The following is a 19,185-nucleotide window of genomic DNA, read 5'->3' on the forward strand; positions in this document are numbered from 1 at the left end:
CACACACACACACACACACACACACACACACACACACACACACACACTTCTCTCTTTCACTCTCTCATGCGGTGAATCCTTGACTCTCCTCTTCCCCAGAACGCTCATCATCTCAATTTTCTGCTGCTTTTCAAATCATGTTTAATTAGAGGATTTCACATTCCCTTGTGATACGATATTCATGAGTAAAACTTGCAATTGGAGAGACTGTGAATTAGTCTATTAAGAGCCAGATTTGTGCTTTTAAACAATGATAGAGATTTATTATCTGCTCTCAATATTGTGGCTTGAGATGTGAGGGCTACCTTAACTAACTTTATATCTGAAGTAAAAGCTTTTAACTCCTTAGGTCCAGGGGATTTTTTTTTTTCCCCTTGCATTACAGAGTATCCTGTAAGAAATACAGGGTTCCCTCTCTGTAATGGCCCTCAGGGCATGGCCCAGTAAAGCGGTGCGTGGGGTGAGTGTGATATACAAATATCCTCACTTTCGTAGTTACGAATTCATGTTCATGTGTACTAGAAAAAAAATTTGACCAAGACATCAGATTCATGACTTCTCAGTGTTACATTTTACATGAAATTTATTTAAGTCACTCAATTTTAAGAAAAATATTAATAAGTAGTTAACAGGTACATGCAGATGTGGCAAAAATGGGACATGGTGGGAGACTGATTCAAAGTCACTGTTGACCAGGCTTAAAAGATGGTATTGTATGCAAGGGTATGGAAACACAACCTTCCTCTTCCACTGCTCTTCTTAGAGTAATGCTTCTCAAATTTTATTATGGATATAAATCACTGGGAGATCTTTTTAACATGCAGGTTCTACTTTAGTAGTAGCTCTGGGTCAGGGTGCAAGACTGTGCGCATCTGCAAAGCTCATGTGTGACGCCGATGGTGGTGGTCCAAGGACCACAACTTGAGTACTAAGTGCCTCGAGAGTTCCCTGTTCTGCATCTGACCTAAAAATGACTGTGCTTTATTAAAGGAACGCTCATGGGGTGTCCTACTCACTGTGGGTTGAATAACAAGGTAGGGATGGATAAATATGGAAAGGGGTGGCCCTGGGCAACCTCACCAAACAATAGTTGTAAACTCATTTAAAAGAAAAAAAAAAAAAAGCTGTTGGATGGCTTTTTTTGGAGGGCCATTACAGAGAGGGAACCCTGTATTTCTTACAGGATACTCTGTAATGCAAGGGGAAAAAAAAGTTACATAAGAATGACTATGCAAGGCTTTTTAAGATTTAATGTAACAGAACAGGTACGACTGAAGGAAGTCACCATGGGGAAGACTATTTCCTTGCTACTGCAGAACGAACACCAATTTCACGTGAGCACAAACATGGGGAGTGATTTCACCAGAGAATGATGCTTGCCAGGTATTACACCGATCAGGAATGCCCTGGCATACATGGGTGAATCGGTAAATGTGACAACTCAAAACCTCACTGTGCCCAAACTCAACATCTGCCTTAGGCGTCCTCTAAGTCTGGTTGGTACCCCATGAGCCTGGAAGTACAAGATGTATGTTTAAGTAGGATCTTGAATTCAGTTTTTAGGAAGGTAAGTGGTAGTTTTGGGCTTTTCCAGGAAACTAGGGTAAACAAACAATGGAAACAGGGTTTCAATCCACTTGGCATAGTACCATATTCAGTCAAGGTCCCTCTCTTCGGCGAAAAGAGGGAATCTGACCAAAATATCCCAATATAGGACATGCATGCACTTAACGGTGGCCCATACAATGTCAGAGCAAGAATGCAGAGTTTTTTTCTGTACTCTGCATAAAACTGGCAGATTTATTTTAATTTCTATTAGATAAAAATATACGTAGTATCTCCAACCTGTAGTATCATTTCTTAGGATGAGGCCTATTTGACTTTATTTAAAAATGACTTGATTTAAAGAGAATATAAATCATAATATAAGTAGATATGACAAAGCTCACAATCATGGGACACAAACTCAGATGACTGAGGTTTGGGAAACCAAAAGTGCGTGATGTATTCTACAAGGAGATTCAGTCCCTAGCTGGATTAACCTCCTGAGTTAACAATGAACCAGCGGCAAGTCACTGAAGACACACTTTTAATTTGAATTTCCAGTGGGGAAGGAAGAGCCTCGGGGTCTTCCTGGACTTATGAGACAAAACCCACAGAGTGCATTACATCCAATGCTTCTGGGACTTAAATATATCACATGGGATCTAGGAGCATCTCATCTGCAAGCTGCTTTACCTATGGTAAGAACCTGGGGTTGGGGGGCATGAGATCAGCAGTTCCTTTCTTCACCATCCACATCACCTATCTGCCCCATCTCCTTTTTCAGCTCTACTGGGCAAAACGTGCCATCTTGGTTCCCAGACGCCAGGAGTATGTGCCCCAGCAGGACAACGGAGCAGAGAATGAGAGCTTGAGAATCTGAGAGCAACTGATCACAAACAGCGAGCAGGTGATGACAAAAGCAAAATGCCTATGTGTGCATGGTGATGAGTGAAGTAATAAATAAAAGGAAAAAAAAAAAAAACAGGAAAAGGCAGAAGTCCAGCTTTTGTTTCTTATGCCACTAAGGGCTATCCTGAGTTTACGAGAGTCTACCACTGGCAGCATTAACACTGGGATCTCGTTAAGAAAACAGAATGCTTTCCAAAGAGTGGCTGTGAGCAACTGTGTCAATACAGACATAGGGACCACTAATCCAAAAATTATTAACACCATTAGGCAGGCATTCTTATTATGTCAATGCAAGTGTGTTTGCACTGGTGACTCACGAGGTCTATGTGGAATGTGTCCATATGTTAGAGGCACCAACGGTACCCAAGAAAACGAAAGAACATAAAAGTTTAATACTAATTCTTCTTAGTCCTTCCTCCAGAATACTCTATGGAAGCCAGCACAATTATACTCCAGAACCTAAAGAATCACGTAAGTGAAGTGTGAGGCCCAGACACACAAGCAGGAGATGGGGGGACGACTGACTAAGGATACAAATCGGCTGAGAACCCATCAGGCTCTTGCATTTATGTTTCCTCGGAATGATCCCGTACGTTACGGAATTATTGTTACTTCTCTATAGGACAAGATGCTTCATTAATGTTCACCGGATTAAACTCTTCCTCTACCTTCAGTTGTGCAGGTTTTAAGTAAACACTGAACTTGTGATAAGCATTGTGCTAGGTTCCTAGATCAAAGTCTCTAAGTTGGGATTCATAAGAAGACCCATGGGTGAGTGGTAAGATAATATTACAGTCTCTGTATGCACGTGTTAAGATAACAGGACTTCTGTAAGAACATACACATGTGTATGTATATATCTTTCTCACCCTTAGCCTCTAATTTTTATAATATAGGTAATATATTAGACACGTATATACTTGGTTAAAATCACACTTAGTAAGGATATATATTCAAAATCTATAATAATGATAGAGTGAATAACCAAATACAATCAGAAGTCGTTGGCTGTTCTCTTCCTCACTTAAAGAGTTGTACCCAATTCTCCACTGGGAGAGAAAGAGAACTGAACAGATGGCTGGGACATAAAATGCTGTAATATCTGATGTGGGCCTTACAGTATCAGTAGGAGCTCAACGGCTACAAGAGAATGAGAGCAAGCAGACAGCTGAAGCACAAAAGGCATCTTCAGGCATAAATAAAATAAAATAAATTAGAAAAACAAACAAGAGTGCTTACAAATAATCTAAAGGCTGATATTAAGAAATTAAAAAAAAAATGCCGTTCCATAACATAGTTTATACTGGGTCACAGTCTTAAGAATTTTTCTCTTTCTCCACATCACTTCTCTGCCACTTTGAGGGGTAGCAGGGGAAGAAGGCCACAGCATAAGGGTGGTGGGGAAACAGTGCTTCTCAGAGCATGGCCCCCGGGAACTTAGCGGAGATGCAATTGCTTCGGCCCGACCCCAAGTTACTGAATCAGAAGTCCTAGGACTGGGGTCTGGCAGTTCGCAGGTTAGCCAGTCCTCCAAATGATTCTGATGCGAGCTCACGGTTGAGTACTCTTACGCGAAACCCAGCTCTTCTCCCGTGTTTGGAGCATCTGTAAGCATCAACAAGACTAACCAGGTGCTCCTACAGCATCTGTGGCCAAGGGCTAGCAAATTTAGAACTACTGCAATGGGTTCTTAATCTTTACTATTCCCTTAGTTCTCCTTCTGCACATTTCAGCTAGTCTCTGCAATGAAATTTTGCACCTATCATACCAGGCTGGTTATGCTGGCTGATCGGGAGGGAGCAATCAACAAGAGACAGGGACCCTTCCTTCATGGAGCTCATTATATTCAAAAATTTCACCTGCTGCACTTTGGGGGGTGGAAATACTCCACTAGTGCTCATTTTAAACAAATCAGACACTGTGTCACATTTTGTATATATTCATGTCACTGCATTTATTACACTGTGTTGCAAGCGTCTCCTTCCCTGTATGTCTCTCTGATTAGGCTGTGAGCTCCTTAAGGGGCAGAACTAGGTTGTAGTCCTCTATTAAGCCCCTGAACCTATATAGTTAGTACATAATAAATAGCCGACAAATGCTGTTTGAATGAATAAATGACTTTAACAATAATTAACTGCGCTTGTTAATATTTACTGAGCACCTATGTGCCAGAGCCTGGTGTCATGCCCATTTCACAGATGGACAAGTGAGCACACCACACCAACATTAAGTCACTTCAGTGGGCAGCCTGTTATTGGAATGCAGGCAGTCCGGCTTCAGAGTCCACACCTATCACCACTAAACACAGCCGCCCCCACACTAAATGAGGTACAGGCCATGGTCCAGCAAAACATGTTCTTTCTGCCCCTGACTCAAGGCCTCTGCTTCTGCTGTATCCTAAGCCTAGAGGGCTGTTCTGTCACTTCTTTCCATCTGTTCAAAGGTCACTTCCTCACAGAGGCTTTGCCAGACTCACTCTTCTCCCTTCCCTGCTTTATTGTTTTGTTCAGAACTTCTTTCTTTTTATTATGTAATTATTTGTTTGTTCTACTTCTACTGTAATGTCAGCTCCATGAGGACAGACTTTGTCAAGCTCACAGCTGCATGCCCCGGAGCCTAGGACACTTGGCACCAGGCTTGGGGTTTGGTAAGTTCTGCTGAACGAATGCATGCACGTTAGTACCATCCACCGCTCATGAACACATTTTTGTTGAATCCTGGACAACTTCCCATTTATCCTTGTCAAGTTTCTTTTTATTTTTGCCTGTACAATCTTCTAATTTATTCAAACACCACTGGATTATCCCAGCTCTTGGTGTCATTTTTTTTCTAATTAAAGTAAACTGCCATTTATTGCTTACACTGATCTTTAACAAAACGAGACTTCTTGTTCTTGTCGTAAATATGACTCATACGGAAAAATGGAAGTTGAATACTGGGGCTCATATGTACAAGAATGTTCCCATCAATAGTTCAGGTATAAGAAGCAGAGACATAGCCGTAGATGTCTGTCCAATTCTAAGGTCTATAGTAATACTTTCAGTGGAGTTTTAGCCTTTCGGATGTATAACCTAAAATTCCACTAGATGACTCAAAGGCCGCTCTTGAAAGCAAACACCACATCATTTACACAAACACTTTAGGTTTTTCTTTCCTTCTGTCATAATATACCTTCAAACTCAACATTCACAGCCAAGATGTAAAATATACACAAAGAAGAGATCCTTCAAAGATAGATTTCAAAGTATTAAAAAAAGGGAGGGAAGAAGGGAAGGAAGGAAAGAAGGAAGGAAGTCAACCTGCCATTAGTCTGACTTCCTTGAAGACTATAAAAGGAATGAAATTTGAAGGTCATAAAAGTACGTCTGTCTGTTTAGGGAAGTCTTACAGGTAGTATAAATATCAACAGCTACAGTTGCTATGGGGGTCTGTTTGTTTACCAAACAAGAATACAAATAGTTATACAAAAGTGGAACAACATTTAGGTATATAAATGGAGAATGCTTTGCCTTCTGGTAAATTTCCCAAAGTGCCTTTTAAAGCATTCCTATTTTCACCTTACTCGCTGGGAAATCTCTGTTTCCTTGGTTCTCCCTTTTCAGTTCTAACGCCTCCAGGGAATGTTTTACTCTCAGATTTCTGAGTCTGATAATCATTTTCTTTTCCTTTTCCCCTTTTTCATTTTAAGACGTAAAAACCAAAACCACTAGCCCGACCATCCAAACTGTACAATGAAAACTGTCTTCACAACGTAAAATGCATTAAAAAAAAAAAAAAAAAGACAACAAAAGCCAGAGTTTATAGAAGCATTCTAGTACAGGCATGCATTCTTGAAGTTGAGTTAATCCATGAACAACCACCCAGAAAAGTGTGTGTGTGTGTGTGTGTGTCTTTTAACTGACTTTCTATAAACCAGGTATGTTTCACGCACCTGAATTAGACCTGCGGAGTTAACCATCTGTTTTGGAAAATGAAGGGGGTGGGGGTTGGGGAGAGGAGAGTAGAGGGAAGGAAACTGGCAAATATATATATATATATATATATATTTTTTTTTTTTTTCCTTCTGGAATATCTTAGTTGAGGGTGTGTGTGGTGAGTAGGCACGTTGTCACTCAGCTCTACCGTAAGACAAACAGTACCACAGAGGCCGCTGGGAGCGGGAGCCTTCCCTTCACACTACATTGACCACAGTACCCACCAGGCACAGCCCTGACGCCTTTCTGTGAATGGTGCGGATTGCCATATGGACGGAGACACTGAACAAGCTGTACAACACTGGGCGACACATGCCCGGGGGACTGTCCCATATTACCACCACCTGGGCTGTGGTAATTGTGCTCTGTCTGTGCAGAGGCACCGAAGAGCCCATCAGGATGTGATTTTTGAGTACAAACAAAAAGGAAAATTACAGTTAAGAGAATTCTCTGGCTAGCCTATCTGTTGCTCAATTCCCGAAATAGTTTCCCAAAGGAACGGTTATCTTCTTTATTCACACAGGCAGAAATGACAAGCTGGAACACATATTAACAATTTCCCTTTGTGAGCCTCCGCTATTGTTTTAATGAGGAGAATATACTTTATAATATACTTAGGCCCTGGCTGATTACAAAGGGGGGAGCACACAGCCGCTCAGGACGGCAGTACATGTGTAACGCGCTCATTTGCATTACCCAGGCGAGCCAGGCGCCGGGGCGCCACCAGCTCAACAAATCTTGAAAAAGAACGTGCCTTTCCTTTAAGCCTCCTGCATAGGTTCCCCATTCCTGTGGCCCCGTCACTGGCTGAAAACCGTGAGATTCCTATTTGTCATTGAGAGGAGAGGAGAACAGAAGAACCCTAGGACTTTTCCAAGCCACGAGGCCTTCTGTAGGTCCCTGGCTTCCCTTTCCACTTTTGGATGGATCCAGTGCCCACCCAAGGAAGTCCTTCTGTTCACGAATCCAAGCTGTAGAGTGTGCGTTTCAGCAAGACACTTTTACAGGGTGAGGGGTGAAACCCAGTACGAGGGACGATGCTGTCAGAGCTCCCCCCAGATTGGTCCTCATGGTTCTGCTGCCGTACATCTTCCTTCACACCCTTGGCGTAAGATCAATGTTAAGAAAGCTAATATGTATTTGGGAGGAAGGGCCACAGGCCCTACCACACAAGGGTAAACACCTGTAAAATGGTTGGGTGCCAACAAAGGGATCTGGTGAAAAAAAAAAAAAACAACAAACCCTATTAGCAGGAGCCACTCCTCAGAAAAGAATGTCTATCCTACATGATGAGAGAAGGTGCGGGCTCAGATATTATTTTGCGGCGGAAACCGGACATGAAATAGCCCATGATCAAGATTCACATTGTATGATATCCCAAGGAAAAAAAAAATTAAAACCAACCCAATTTAGGAGAAACTTCTAAAAGGAATGTATCTCCCTAGACCAATGATACCATTTTATTGGAGAGCACGTGTCATTTAAAAACAATAAACAGAAAAAGATTTATAGAGTCTAATGATGGTGTGTTATGGTAAAAGGCACTTTATTGAGATAAGATACAACAGCTGTTAGAGAATAATGGCTGAGTTTTTTTTCTTTTAATCACCATACAGAGTGAACAGTCAAGAAAATCCATAAACCTATCCCTCACGGCATGCCAATATTTTAAAGATTTTTCTCCCTCCCCCTACCCTGCGTATGAATGACAGGACATGATCACCGTGCCACGCCTCCCTGAGAGAACCTTTCTTCCCCACTTCCAAGACTCAGAAGCAACTGATTTTAAGCCATGAGACAAATGGACTGCGGCTCTTCCAGGCATGATGGTCACAAAATACCCAGCAGCATGTCTGTGCTACAAAATATCGACTAGACCCTGGTGTTTCTTTCTGATGGAGGCAGAAATGTTCCTGCCCTACACAGTCCATACTTACAGACAAGGGACAGCTGTCGCTGCCAAGAGTCTACTTTGGGGCTCAGAAGCACCTGTATTTCAGGCCTCAGCAACTGGCTACATCTAAGTCCCTTTCAGGTTGCTTATAATACCTGACTGGCCATGCCCAGCCTGTTCTTTACATTCTCCACTGCTAGGCACCTGATGTGCCTCCCTGCAAAAAGATGAGGCAAGGTAGGAGAACAGCCAGCTATGAACCTCTGGAGCCTCTCTCCAATTATGGCTCAACAGACATGTCTGGCCCCAGGCTCCCACCCTTGAAGGTTATGGCCTCCTCCTGATCTCTAAGCTTTACCCCCTGGACACTATCATCCAGGAGTCTGGGGTAAAGCCAAGGTGGTTCTGATGAAGAGCACACTTGGGAACCACCAGACTCGGAACAGTCATTACAAGGACTTGAGAGTCAGAGAGACTCTGGTTCCAGTCCCTGCCTGGTCCCTAACTAGCTATGTGGCTTGTGCAAATTATAAAATTGTTCTGGGCCCTCAAACACCACCTGTACAAAGAAGACATTGTACCCTACAGGGCTACAGTTAGGATTAAGTGGGAAAATCAGTATCAAGGCTTATGTCGAATCCTTCACGCCATGTGTTCTGCACAAAGTAATAGTTCAATAAATATTAGCTGCATTACCGTCACCATCCTATGTCAGGTACTGATCCCTTCCAGCCTACCTCTACTCTGTAGGCTCACACAAGAGTGGTAAACCATGAGCTTTGTGGACTGAATAATGTCTGGGATGACAATCAAATTTTAGGGGGAAAACTCTGCCCTTTCCAAGACTGCCAAAACCCAGGTGAACTGAACAGGCCACCAGCATTGCTCCTCAAACCTGAGAGAGCCCTGGGGGGGATCTGGTTAAAAGGAAGACCCTGATTCAGCAGGTCTGGGGAAGGACCAAAGACCCTGAATTTCTAACAAGCTCCTCCCAGGTAATGCCAAAGTCGCTGTCCTGCAGCTGTTGAGTATCAAGAATATAGGGCATATGTGACAAATACAAATTCCTGCACCCCATCTTAGGCCAGTATAATCCAATTCTTCATGACAGAGGGCTAGGAAAGCTGCATATTCTAACAAATACCTGTGAGAATATCATCAGGAAATCTGAGAAACACTGCTCTTATAGCTAAGATCAGGAGATGGCAAATTATTTTCTGTAAATGGCCAGACAGTAAATATTTTAGTCATTGTGGGCCATATGGTTTCTGGTGCAAGTGCTTAAGCCAGCCATTGTAGCATGAAAGCAGCTATTCAACAGACAATGCATAAATGAATGATCATTGCTGTGTTCCAAAAAACTTTATTTACAAAATGAGCAGTGGGCCAGATCTAGCTAGTAGGCTGTAATTTACTGACTTATGTTACAGATCAATTGCCTTAGCACATACTAGCAGAAGTAGCAGTAACAGTTCTGAAGACAATTTGGGACAATTTGGCTGCAGGTTCTCCAGAACACTCTAACGGGACATCAAGATTGGGGGTGGCTCATTTGTTCAAGCGCTTCAAATAAAGAGAGATACAGAAGAAAGCATCTGAGTTTCAAAAACAAAACAAAAACAGCTGAAATGAGGAAGAGCTGTTCAGAGTAATGTGACCTAGAGCTTACTGCGTACATTTCTGGCTCAACAGGCCTGAAATATGAATATGAAAACACGCAACAGTTAAAGGCACGTACCACTAGAATGGTTCTGAAAACAAACTTCTAGAATTTTAGCAAGTCAACCAAGAACACCAATATTTATTCATCAACACAGAATTTAGTACAAGAAAGGAAAAAAAGAAAGAAAGAAAGAAAGAAAGAAAGAAAGAAAGAAAGAAAGAAAGAAAGAAAGAAAAAGAAGGGAAGAAAAAGAAAAAAAAGAAAGAAAGAAAGAAAGAAAAAGAAAATGAAACGCCAGGCGCCACCACGTTTCAGAGTTCCTTGCCTTTGGAAAGTAGTGGGGCGGGAAACACAAATGTTATTGTTATGTAGTCAAATACATGGCAATATGTCAAGAGGCCACAAATCAAAAACAGAGACTGTGAATCAAGTGAAAATGTCTGAAAGTACACTAGCCAAGCAAAAACCTTCAGGAGTCATTCGCAGGCAGCTGCTCACTGTGGGGGGGCATGACACGGGACACGACGATGCAGGCCATCGGAATACCCGGAGCTGTGTCAGCAAAGGCGCAGAAGGCAGGAAGAAACACTGGGAGTGGACAGAGCGCAGGTTAGACCTCGCAGGGTGGGGGCCTGATGTGGGCCACCCTGATTCTCAGAACAGGAGGGCAGCCTCTAGGGGAGAGGAGGCTGAGCAACTGACACTGACCAATGGGCCCTGACCAACGGACCGCCATGATCCTTCCAGAGTTCAAAGAAACCTCTTCCACCAGATGCTTAAGGAAGTCTTGAAACACGCCTTTAGGAGAGCTTTGAATCTGAGACATGCTCAAGTTAGCAAACATCTACTCGTGGTGGCTGAACTGAAAGCAAAAAGCTGGGAAGGGTCAGAGAAGAGGAGTGTCTCTCATACGGACTACGGAGGGCAGGAAAAATAGGATAAAGACGAGAGGAGGTGTTCCATGTGGAAGCGCGAGATCTACGAGGGCTAGAAGGGACGGAGGGAGGCTTATCTGACATTTGCCTGTGTGTAAAGCTGGCTTGGGGTTCATTTTTGTTCTTTATGTGCTGTTTCAGACAATAAGTGATGTACATTCTGCAAATCCCATCTGCCCCCCCTTCCTTCTTGGAAGGCCCAATACCAGTATCCACCTTAAAAGAAGGACGTCTGCTATTTTCCTTTAAAATGCGCTAATGTGGGCGCCTGGGTGGCTCAGTCATTAAGCATCTGCCTAGGGTCCTGGGATCGAGTCCCACATCGGGCTCCCTGCTCAGCGGGAAGCTTGCTTCTCCCTCTCCCACTCCTCCTGCTGGTGTTCCCTCTCCCGCTGTGTCTCTCTCTGTCAAATAAATAAATGAAATCTTAAAAAAAAATAAATAAAAATAAAATGTGCTGATGTGCACACAGTAGGTGAAGTAAATGCATGTTTTGTTGGATTTAAATTAAGCTTTATTTTAGGAACACTGCTTTCAATTTATCTTAATTAAATAGTCACTTCTAGGCCGAATGAAAACTCTAAACGCTGTATTACAAAGTTAAGAGACAGGCTTGAATTTGATTCTTGGACACGCCACTAACCAGTTCTGTGACCACAGGTCAGTTCTTTAGTCTCTATGACTCAATTTCCTTGTCTGTAAAATGGGTATAATAACCCCTACTGCTTCCCAGCAGTCACGAGGATAAAATGAGACATCACTCCAAAAACAAGAGTGTAGCCAGTGCTTGGCACAGAGAAAGAACTGAGGATGCGTGAGCTCCCTTCCCTTTCCCTAGTGCACCATAATATAATCGGATATTTAGAATTTTAATTCAGGCAATTACTTAAGTAGTAATTGCTATTTGTATTTACATAGCTGCTTTGATCCAAGAAGCTCAAAGGGCTTTACTAAATTTAGCATTTTAATAAATGTTTCATTTGCATTCCGTTGATTTTGTTTACCCACACCAAAACTTGAAATTTCCTAAAGCAAGAGAGTCAGACAAGGGAAAGGGAACAAGATGATAGCTTCGTGTTCACAGGTAACCCAGGTCTGAGTTTTATCTTATCTATTTGTCTACGATGTTACGGCTCCCTGGGTCCTGGGGAATAAACTGGCAGTGGGAGACGAGAACACTCCTGCTACCCCTTCAGCTTCTGCCCACTGAACTTCACCTTCACCATGCTTCTCTCAGGCACTGGCAACCGAGGTATGTTTACTGCACCAATGAACTTAAATATAATCAGCACAATAAACATTATTAAATTGCCGGAAGAAAATCAAAGCACGAAGCACGGCGCCAGTACTGAATTCTAATGATGCTGAATGGCCGTGACTGCACAGGGACAGGATCTTAACAAGCCTTGATTTGAGCGTTGGCATCCGCCTCACAAATCACATGGGCCGTTCCTCTCGTAATAGTGCTGAATACTGATAAATGTCTCTACCCTGCGCAACAGGGAAGTGGGTTTCTATTGGCAATCTTTACCGAAGTGTGTTCTTTCCCTTCTCTACACTCAAGGGTTTACCCTGAATGATTTAATTATAATTTTCCTTGTGTAAGACAAATTAAAGAGGAGAGTAGGAGTGTCGTGCCAAGCACATTATTTATCTCCTTAACAGATTGCAGCTCACCAAACCCCAGAGCTGCTGCTACAGCGCTGCTCACAGGAGCCCGCAAAATGCATGGGGGCAAGAGTGGGGGAGAGGGGGGTTTCCAAACGCACAGAAACACGCAGCCTAGGTGAGACTGGGAGACCTCTCACTAGTTTAAAAACACAAAAACTCTTAGGATACTGCCTTTGGCCAACACAGCTTCACATGGAGCATTCCTGAATCCTTTGAGGAAGAATCCGTAAGCTGTTCACCTAAGATTGAGTTTGAAGGGCTAGATTATTATTCAGTGTGGCAGAGGCTCTGGCTTGTTCAGATACTGCTCTGGAAGAATGGAGCGAGGGAAGGAACGGGACACTGAAATCGACGGAGAGTCTGCAAAGTTACGTATTTCACAAATGCACTGGTAAGGGACGAAACTTCTCCAAGGGACCCCTGTGACAAACGTCAAGTCAGTGAGAACATTTTTATAGTGATCTCTTTTTTACCATTTTTCCACTACTTAAACAGGCTATCACATTGATGATTTCAAAATAAATCCTCAGGTAAAACCAGATAAAACCTCATTATAAGTATATGTACACAAAGCTGGCTAACCAGTAAGTGAATTTTTAATGATCAATTCTCTAAGTTTCTAACTTTTGAATTATCTTTAACCTAAGGTGCTCAATTGTCTTGTTCACTACATTCAGCTAAAACAGGCTAACCAGAATTTTAATTCAGCCACAACTAGGAACCTACCCGGTAATATAAACTGAGAGATCCAAGATACTAAGGAGTGGCATATAATTTCATAGCTGCTGCTTCTTTGCATATGTAACTGGAAAATTCAGCCTGTTTTTACAGCCAGATTACAGCTCAGTAGAACCCAAATTCTTCTCTGATCCATATTCTAATTTCGGCACGTAGTATAATGAAGATTAAGCCTCACTGGTGTGCAGATCATAAAAACAATTCAAACAAACTTATTCTCCTGGAATGAGACTGTCGGTTAGATCCCTTTACTTTCAAATACACCTTAAGACATGAAAAGGGCTCTTCTTCTCCCACCTGCCTCATTGCTAATCTGTCACCTGACTGCAGTGCAGATATAGACCCTTTTAGGATAAAACCGAGCACAGCGCATCTAAACAAGAAGAGTTTTCTGTGTCACAGGACATCTGTGCAGGCTCCACCATGGCCGGCAAGATGGCAACAAATACCTGAAGGGCATCGGTCGGCATTTTTCAGTGGATGGCCTGTTCTGCCTATGGATCAAGAGGTAATTCAATCACTCCACGGTAAATGGATGGCATCAACCTTAGACACCAAAAGCAAGTAGAGCAAAGGACAACAACCTAGAACCTTTTCTTTAAAGCTCTCTAAGGTTCAGTATTATTTTTTAATTACAGAGACACTGTCAGAGGTGATAAAGCAGAGCAAAGACTGGCTTCCAGAAGTACAAAGCTATCCTCACTGGAAACAACAGAAGCACATTTGGCCCAATGGCTCCACACAGATTCTTACTGTCTACCATTCTATCCTTTGAATTCTTCTGAATAGGAAATTTAGAACATCTTTTAATTCGCCTATGTCTGCCACAGAAGTTCCAAAATCATCTTAAAAGGATAGCTGCAAGTTTTGGTTAAAACATCTATTATTCTCACCTCTCAGAACCTCTCACGTTCTTACGCTTGCCCGGGACACACGCCCACACAGGCACAGATATTCAGAGAGCATTTTCTGTGGTTACGGATCTTGAAACGGATAAAATGTTGCTGGTAGAAAGATATACATCTAATTAAACCCGTGGGCTTCTTAATGCTCAATAGTTCAAGAAAGGTATGAAATTATACTTGTAATTGCTCAAGTGAAAAATATCATTAAAAAAACTTTCACTGAGTCATTTTATTAAAAAACAAAATATAGAATTTGTTTTTCCTGCTGGAAGTGACATTTACTATCACACATTACTTTGAAAGTTTCTTTTCTTCTGTGTGGGGAAGCTGTGCATATGAAATAGATGGGAAACCGTTTAAAAATAGTACATTGAAAATAAAAGTTTTTAATTTTAGGAGCATTATATATATATACACTCCACTTCTGAAAAGCATTCAACAGTAGTATTAATGCTTCTGGGGTGTGAGGATCCAATAATATGAATTAACAGCTTCATTTTCTTAGAACTGTCTGCTAACATGATGTATTTTGGATATCTCAAACAGACTCGGCTTCGGCTAACATTCAAGCAAAGCTGAGGGCAATTACAGTATATAAAGTCTTAACTTCCAAAGAGCAATACGGCAACCGACACAGCACTGCATTCCTCCTCGGGAGTTAAGACTTTATTTTTTAGATCTGTGTGTATAGACGTGGATCGTGTACGCACAAAGACCCCTTCCACCTCCCCATCCTTCCAACCTTCACTGAGCACTGACCAGGAAAAAGGCCATGTTCTTTGGAGGCACAACAGTGCAAAAGACAGTCTCCCTGCCTTCAAGGAGGGCGGTACGCAGTGGCTAAGCTCTCTACCTTTTCTTGAAGTGTGATTCAAAATCGCCAATACCAGACTTTACTACTCCCTCAGAAGGTGTTTAGAGCCCAGGCGTTCAGCTTGCATGGAGTGAGCACTGGGCACGAAGAGTAAGCCTGGAACCCTTGAAATCCAACCCATCCAGTGAGAAACTAACTCTGCCTGGGTTCTTAAGCTTAGGTTAGATCTGCATAAGTGCTAATTCCATGTTGAAAAGGTGAAAATAATTAGATGCTTCACACCCAAATCATATTGAACACATTCTTAAGTAATTACATGCACATTCAAGTCACATGGATCCAATTAGGGATCGCTGAGATATGGCGGAGCAAGGCCACCCACCCCTTCCACGTTCAAGACCGTTCCAGACACATCTCAGTGTCTCATTCCTACCTTTCCCTTTTGGGAGCGTGGACTGAGAGCTGTCCATTGGTAGAGGCATGTGGGTTCATTATTAAGGAGGTCTTGGAAGGTGCAGAGGAGGAGACACATGTCGTGGTCAGATCCAAACTGCTGTGATTGCTGCCTGTGGTTTCTTCTGCAGAATGAGCACTTGTCACTTCTTTCCAGAGCTGCTGCAGTTCTGTTGGAATCATGCCTGAAACAAACAAATTGGATAATTAAATCAATTAACAGCTAATTCCGTCCTCTTCAAACAGTAATTAAATCAAAGAGTCAGTAAACAAAGCCTAGTGTTAGGGTTTTTTTTTTTTTTGGTGTGTGCGTTTTTTTCCCCTCCCAACTAAGGCAAATACGGTAGTAACAACCGTGTCCTCACTGAACAGCCCGCCGAGTTGAAGTGCCCTCATCACACATAAAAGACCTCCGTGAAAAGGATTCAAAACACAGTTACTCTGCAAAGACAGTATGCCTCCATCCAAACCGTTGTTTCTAGATTTTTGAAAAGGAGTAGATAGATGTTATTGTATTTTTAGACACAAAGAAGGGCTCGAAATAAATTTGTTCAACTATACTATTATGATAACATGAACCACAAAATGAATAATTTTTGTGCTTAAGTCGTAAATGATGACAAATAGCTTTGTTATTAAATACAGTTTTTATTAATCACTTTTAGACATAAATTATGAATTCATATCATCTTCCTGAAATGCTTTTCAACTTTTAACATTCAAATTGATTATACTATGATTATTTCATTAACACACCTATCTTCCTCATTAATTTTGGTTTCTAGTACCACATGCTTAATTGATGGATGTGTCTACTGAAAAACTGTGTAACTTTTTTTTTTTTAACAAGTAACACTATTATTACTGTCATTTCTTAGATCAATGCTAATGAACCATTGCAGAATAAAATGCAAACGTGAAATAAACTTGGAGTAATAAAGTTCTCTTGTTTCTTAAGGGGGTCAAAATGGACATGGGTCTTAAGGAGGAAGGGTCAAACCTGTATTTTCCCCAAGAGGAGATACAATCAGAATGTCAATCTCACTACTACGGCCTCATAACCTTTATTTTGGAGGCATGCCTCTACAGCCCAGGCTTCCCAGAACCCACCTCAATGCATCTGCTGGCGCACGCATGCACAGAAGAAAAAGATTCTAAATGGCAGCTAACAACAACAAACAACAGTTTCTTCAAAAGGACAGCTAAAAGAAATCGTCAACCCTGTGTGTGTGTGTGCAGCATAAGGCAATTCCACATTAGAACTGGATGTCTGGACTGCAGTTCATTGTTTCAGTCAACTGTAACACAGCTATCCTAGAAAGCCTGCCATTTTCTGACTATATAGCAGCACCCGAACAGGCGTGTTTCTTACCAAACCTAAGCTATTGAATTAAAAAAGAAGGCTGTGTGCATTATATTCATTTGAAACACATAATAAAAAAATGCCAAGGTCTAAATTTAATTTATTTTTGTCATTTAGAATACAATGGATAGATAATCATCTCAACGTGATCAGCCAAACATCTTTACTTTGCTAAACTGTTAAAGATTTTAATTATGCTAGCATTGGAGAGCACTGGTCTAATGAGGCGATGGACTCCAGAGAATCCGAGTGGTTAAGAACTGTGAAATGAGTCTGATAGGATTTTTTTTATATTCACCGTGGATCGTTTGCATATCAAAGAGGAGTAAATTATTGCACAGCAGACCAATAACCTTCCCCGCCTTTCTGAGAGGAGCGTTAACAAAAACAGTTGGTCTCTCTTAACGGTTCTCCACGAAAATGTTCAAATGCTCAAGTATTTGCAATTAATATATATTATAAAAGGAGGCTTCAAATGATACATTAAGTGGTCAGATATTCTTAGGACGCATCCTCGACAGCCAAGTTGATTTTCTTCTCCCTTCATAAAAATCAAATGCCAATTATATTTTGATGGATTTTGTCCCAAATGAGCATTTAGTTATTAGGCATATTCAATTATTACTTGTCCCCTGAAATTAAGCCTCAGAGGCAAATTAAACAATGGGAAAGGTCACTCCACGATCCCGTGTCCGGTTCTGCTGCATCTGGGCTATTATTTTCAAACACCTCCCGAAGTGACATGCGGGATGTGTTTGTAGCTAACAGGCCTGCCACTGATGTCCGCACACCAACAATTACCTGTGAATATGGCTGACCCTCCAACCGCTGTTTACTCAATTGAAACAATAGTGAATAGGCTTGTCTGTTGATGATAGCATATTGATATAAAGCCACACAAGTCAACACCTATTTTTATTTTCTAGGGAGTAAATACACATAAAAAGAACAAGCCGCCCATTTTTCAACTCAAACTAATTGATTTCTGGGTCAGCTGCATGGGAAGTGAAAAAAATGGAAGAACACGGTTTCTAACAACTGTGTTAACACTTTCCCTCCAAGAAAAGCGGAACTTTGGAGCTGTTTTAGAAATGAGCTGTTTATCCAGCAAATAAAGACAAAGGCAAATGTCTGGTTACACTTGTTACACCTACAGAGTACATTAATATTACTCTGCTCTCCTTTTCTTCCAGAGGGCTGGCCAATCAGTTTCATCCCTCACAAAGGGAAATGGTAAATAAAACTGTAACTCGCTGACAACAGGCATACTTTTGGGTCAAATTTCACTGTGATAATTATGTTTGAGAACATTCTCATCAGACTTAGAGCAGTCAAATCATTCTTCTCCATCAATGATACACCTTGTTAGTAATGTTAAACTATTACTTCATTGCATACTATCTACTGGAGGATGCTATTATTTGACAGCCATGGTCTCGTGATAGAATTAAGACAGATAAAAGGCAGGCTAGTCACTCATCAGACTAAATGGATATCAAATTTCCAAAAAGCATCACGTATTTCCTCCAATATGGTAGATAGGAATAACAGTACCAGTTATGTTTAACTTAATTCATTAACAGATATATATGTGTGTGTGTGTATATATATATATATATATATATATGTATCTCGAGCATGTAATCTCTAGTTCATATTTTCAAAATTAAGAGGTCAGAATGATATTGAACATCAGGGGGTCAGCGGCCTCAAGAGACCAGGGAGAAAAGCGTATGTCCTAATTACGTAAAATAGAGAAGACCCCACAGTACTCTTTTAACAACAACAAAAATGTCCCTCCATTTCATACCATAAAGCCTTCAGGAAAGGAAAAAAAAAAAAAAGAAAGAAAAAGGCCTTCAAAATATTACTTTCTATCTATTCATACTTTCACATTTCTACACGTTTAAGGTGACTTAGCCAAGGCCATGAGCAGGTACGTCAAAGAATCGCAACAACTGTGTCACGGTGGCCATTACTGGCATTTGTAACACCTAACCCCTGTGCCTTGCTACATTCCTTTTTCCAGGACAACCAACCCCTTCATTATAAAAGAAAATGCAGACACCGGCTTAAAAAATGTATGTTGTGGGGACAGTTGACAGATTACTGCTCATGGAACTCAATTTTACAACCCCAGGTATCACTGGCTCAAAGACAAACAGAGTTGATCAACCTTTTTTTGTCCTTGTACATCCATACCCAGGTGACCATGTTCAAGCAAGCAGAAAGTTGATTTAAACCTCATAATGACATCAGTTTTAAGCCATCACGTCTTTGATAGAAAAAAATTGTGTTGTAGTCCAACATGACTGAATTCT

The 19,185-nt window shown here is 41.4% G+C and overlaps 1 protein-coding gene across 7 annotated transcripts in view; it reads right to left on the reverse strand.

Moving 5' to 3' along the window:
* Window positions 1-19,185, reverse strand: part of FOXP1 (forkhead box P1) — a 568,616-nt gene that overhangs the window by 65,663 nt on the left and 483,768 nt on the right. For all 7 annotated transcript variants that reach the window (XM_073901540.1, XM_025885358.2, XM_025885356.2 and 4 more), the window contains one exon: window positions 15,482-15,686. In XM_073901540.1, the coding sequence (XP_073757641.1) occupies window positions 15,482-15,686 (205 nt within the window). The remainder of the gene's footprint in view (window positions 1-15,481; window positions 15,687-19,185) is intronic.

This window comes from Callorhinus ursinus, unplaced genomic scaffold, assembly GCF_003265705.2.
Source record: "Callorhinus ursinus isolate GAN/ISIS: 27379988/994484 unplaced genomic scaffold, GSC_fseal_2.0 scaffold15, whole genome shotgun sequence".
In the NCBI taxonomy this organism is placed as follows: Eukaryota; Metazoa; Chordata; class Mammalia; order Carnivora; family Otariidae; genus Callorhinus; species Callorhinus ursinus.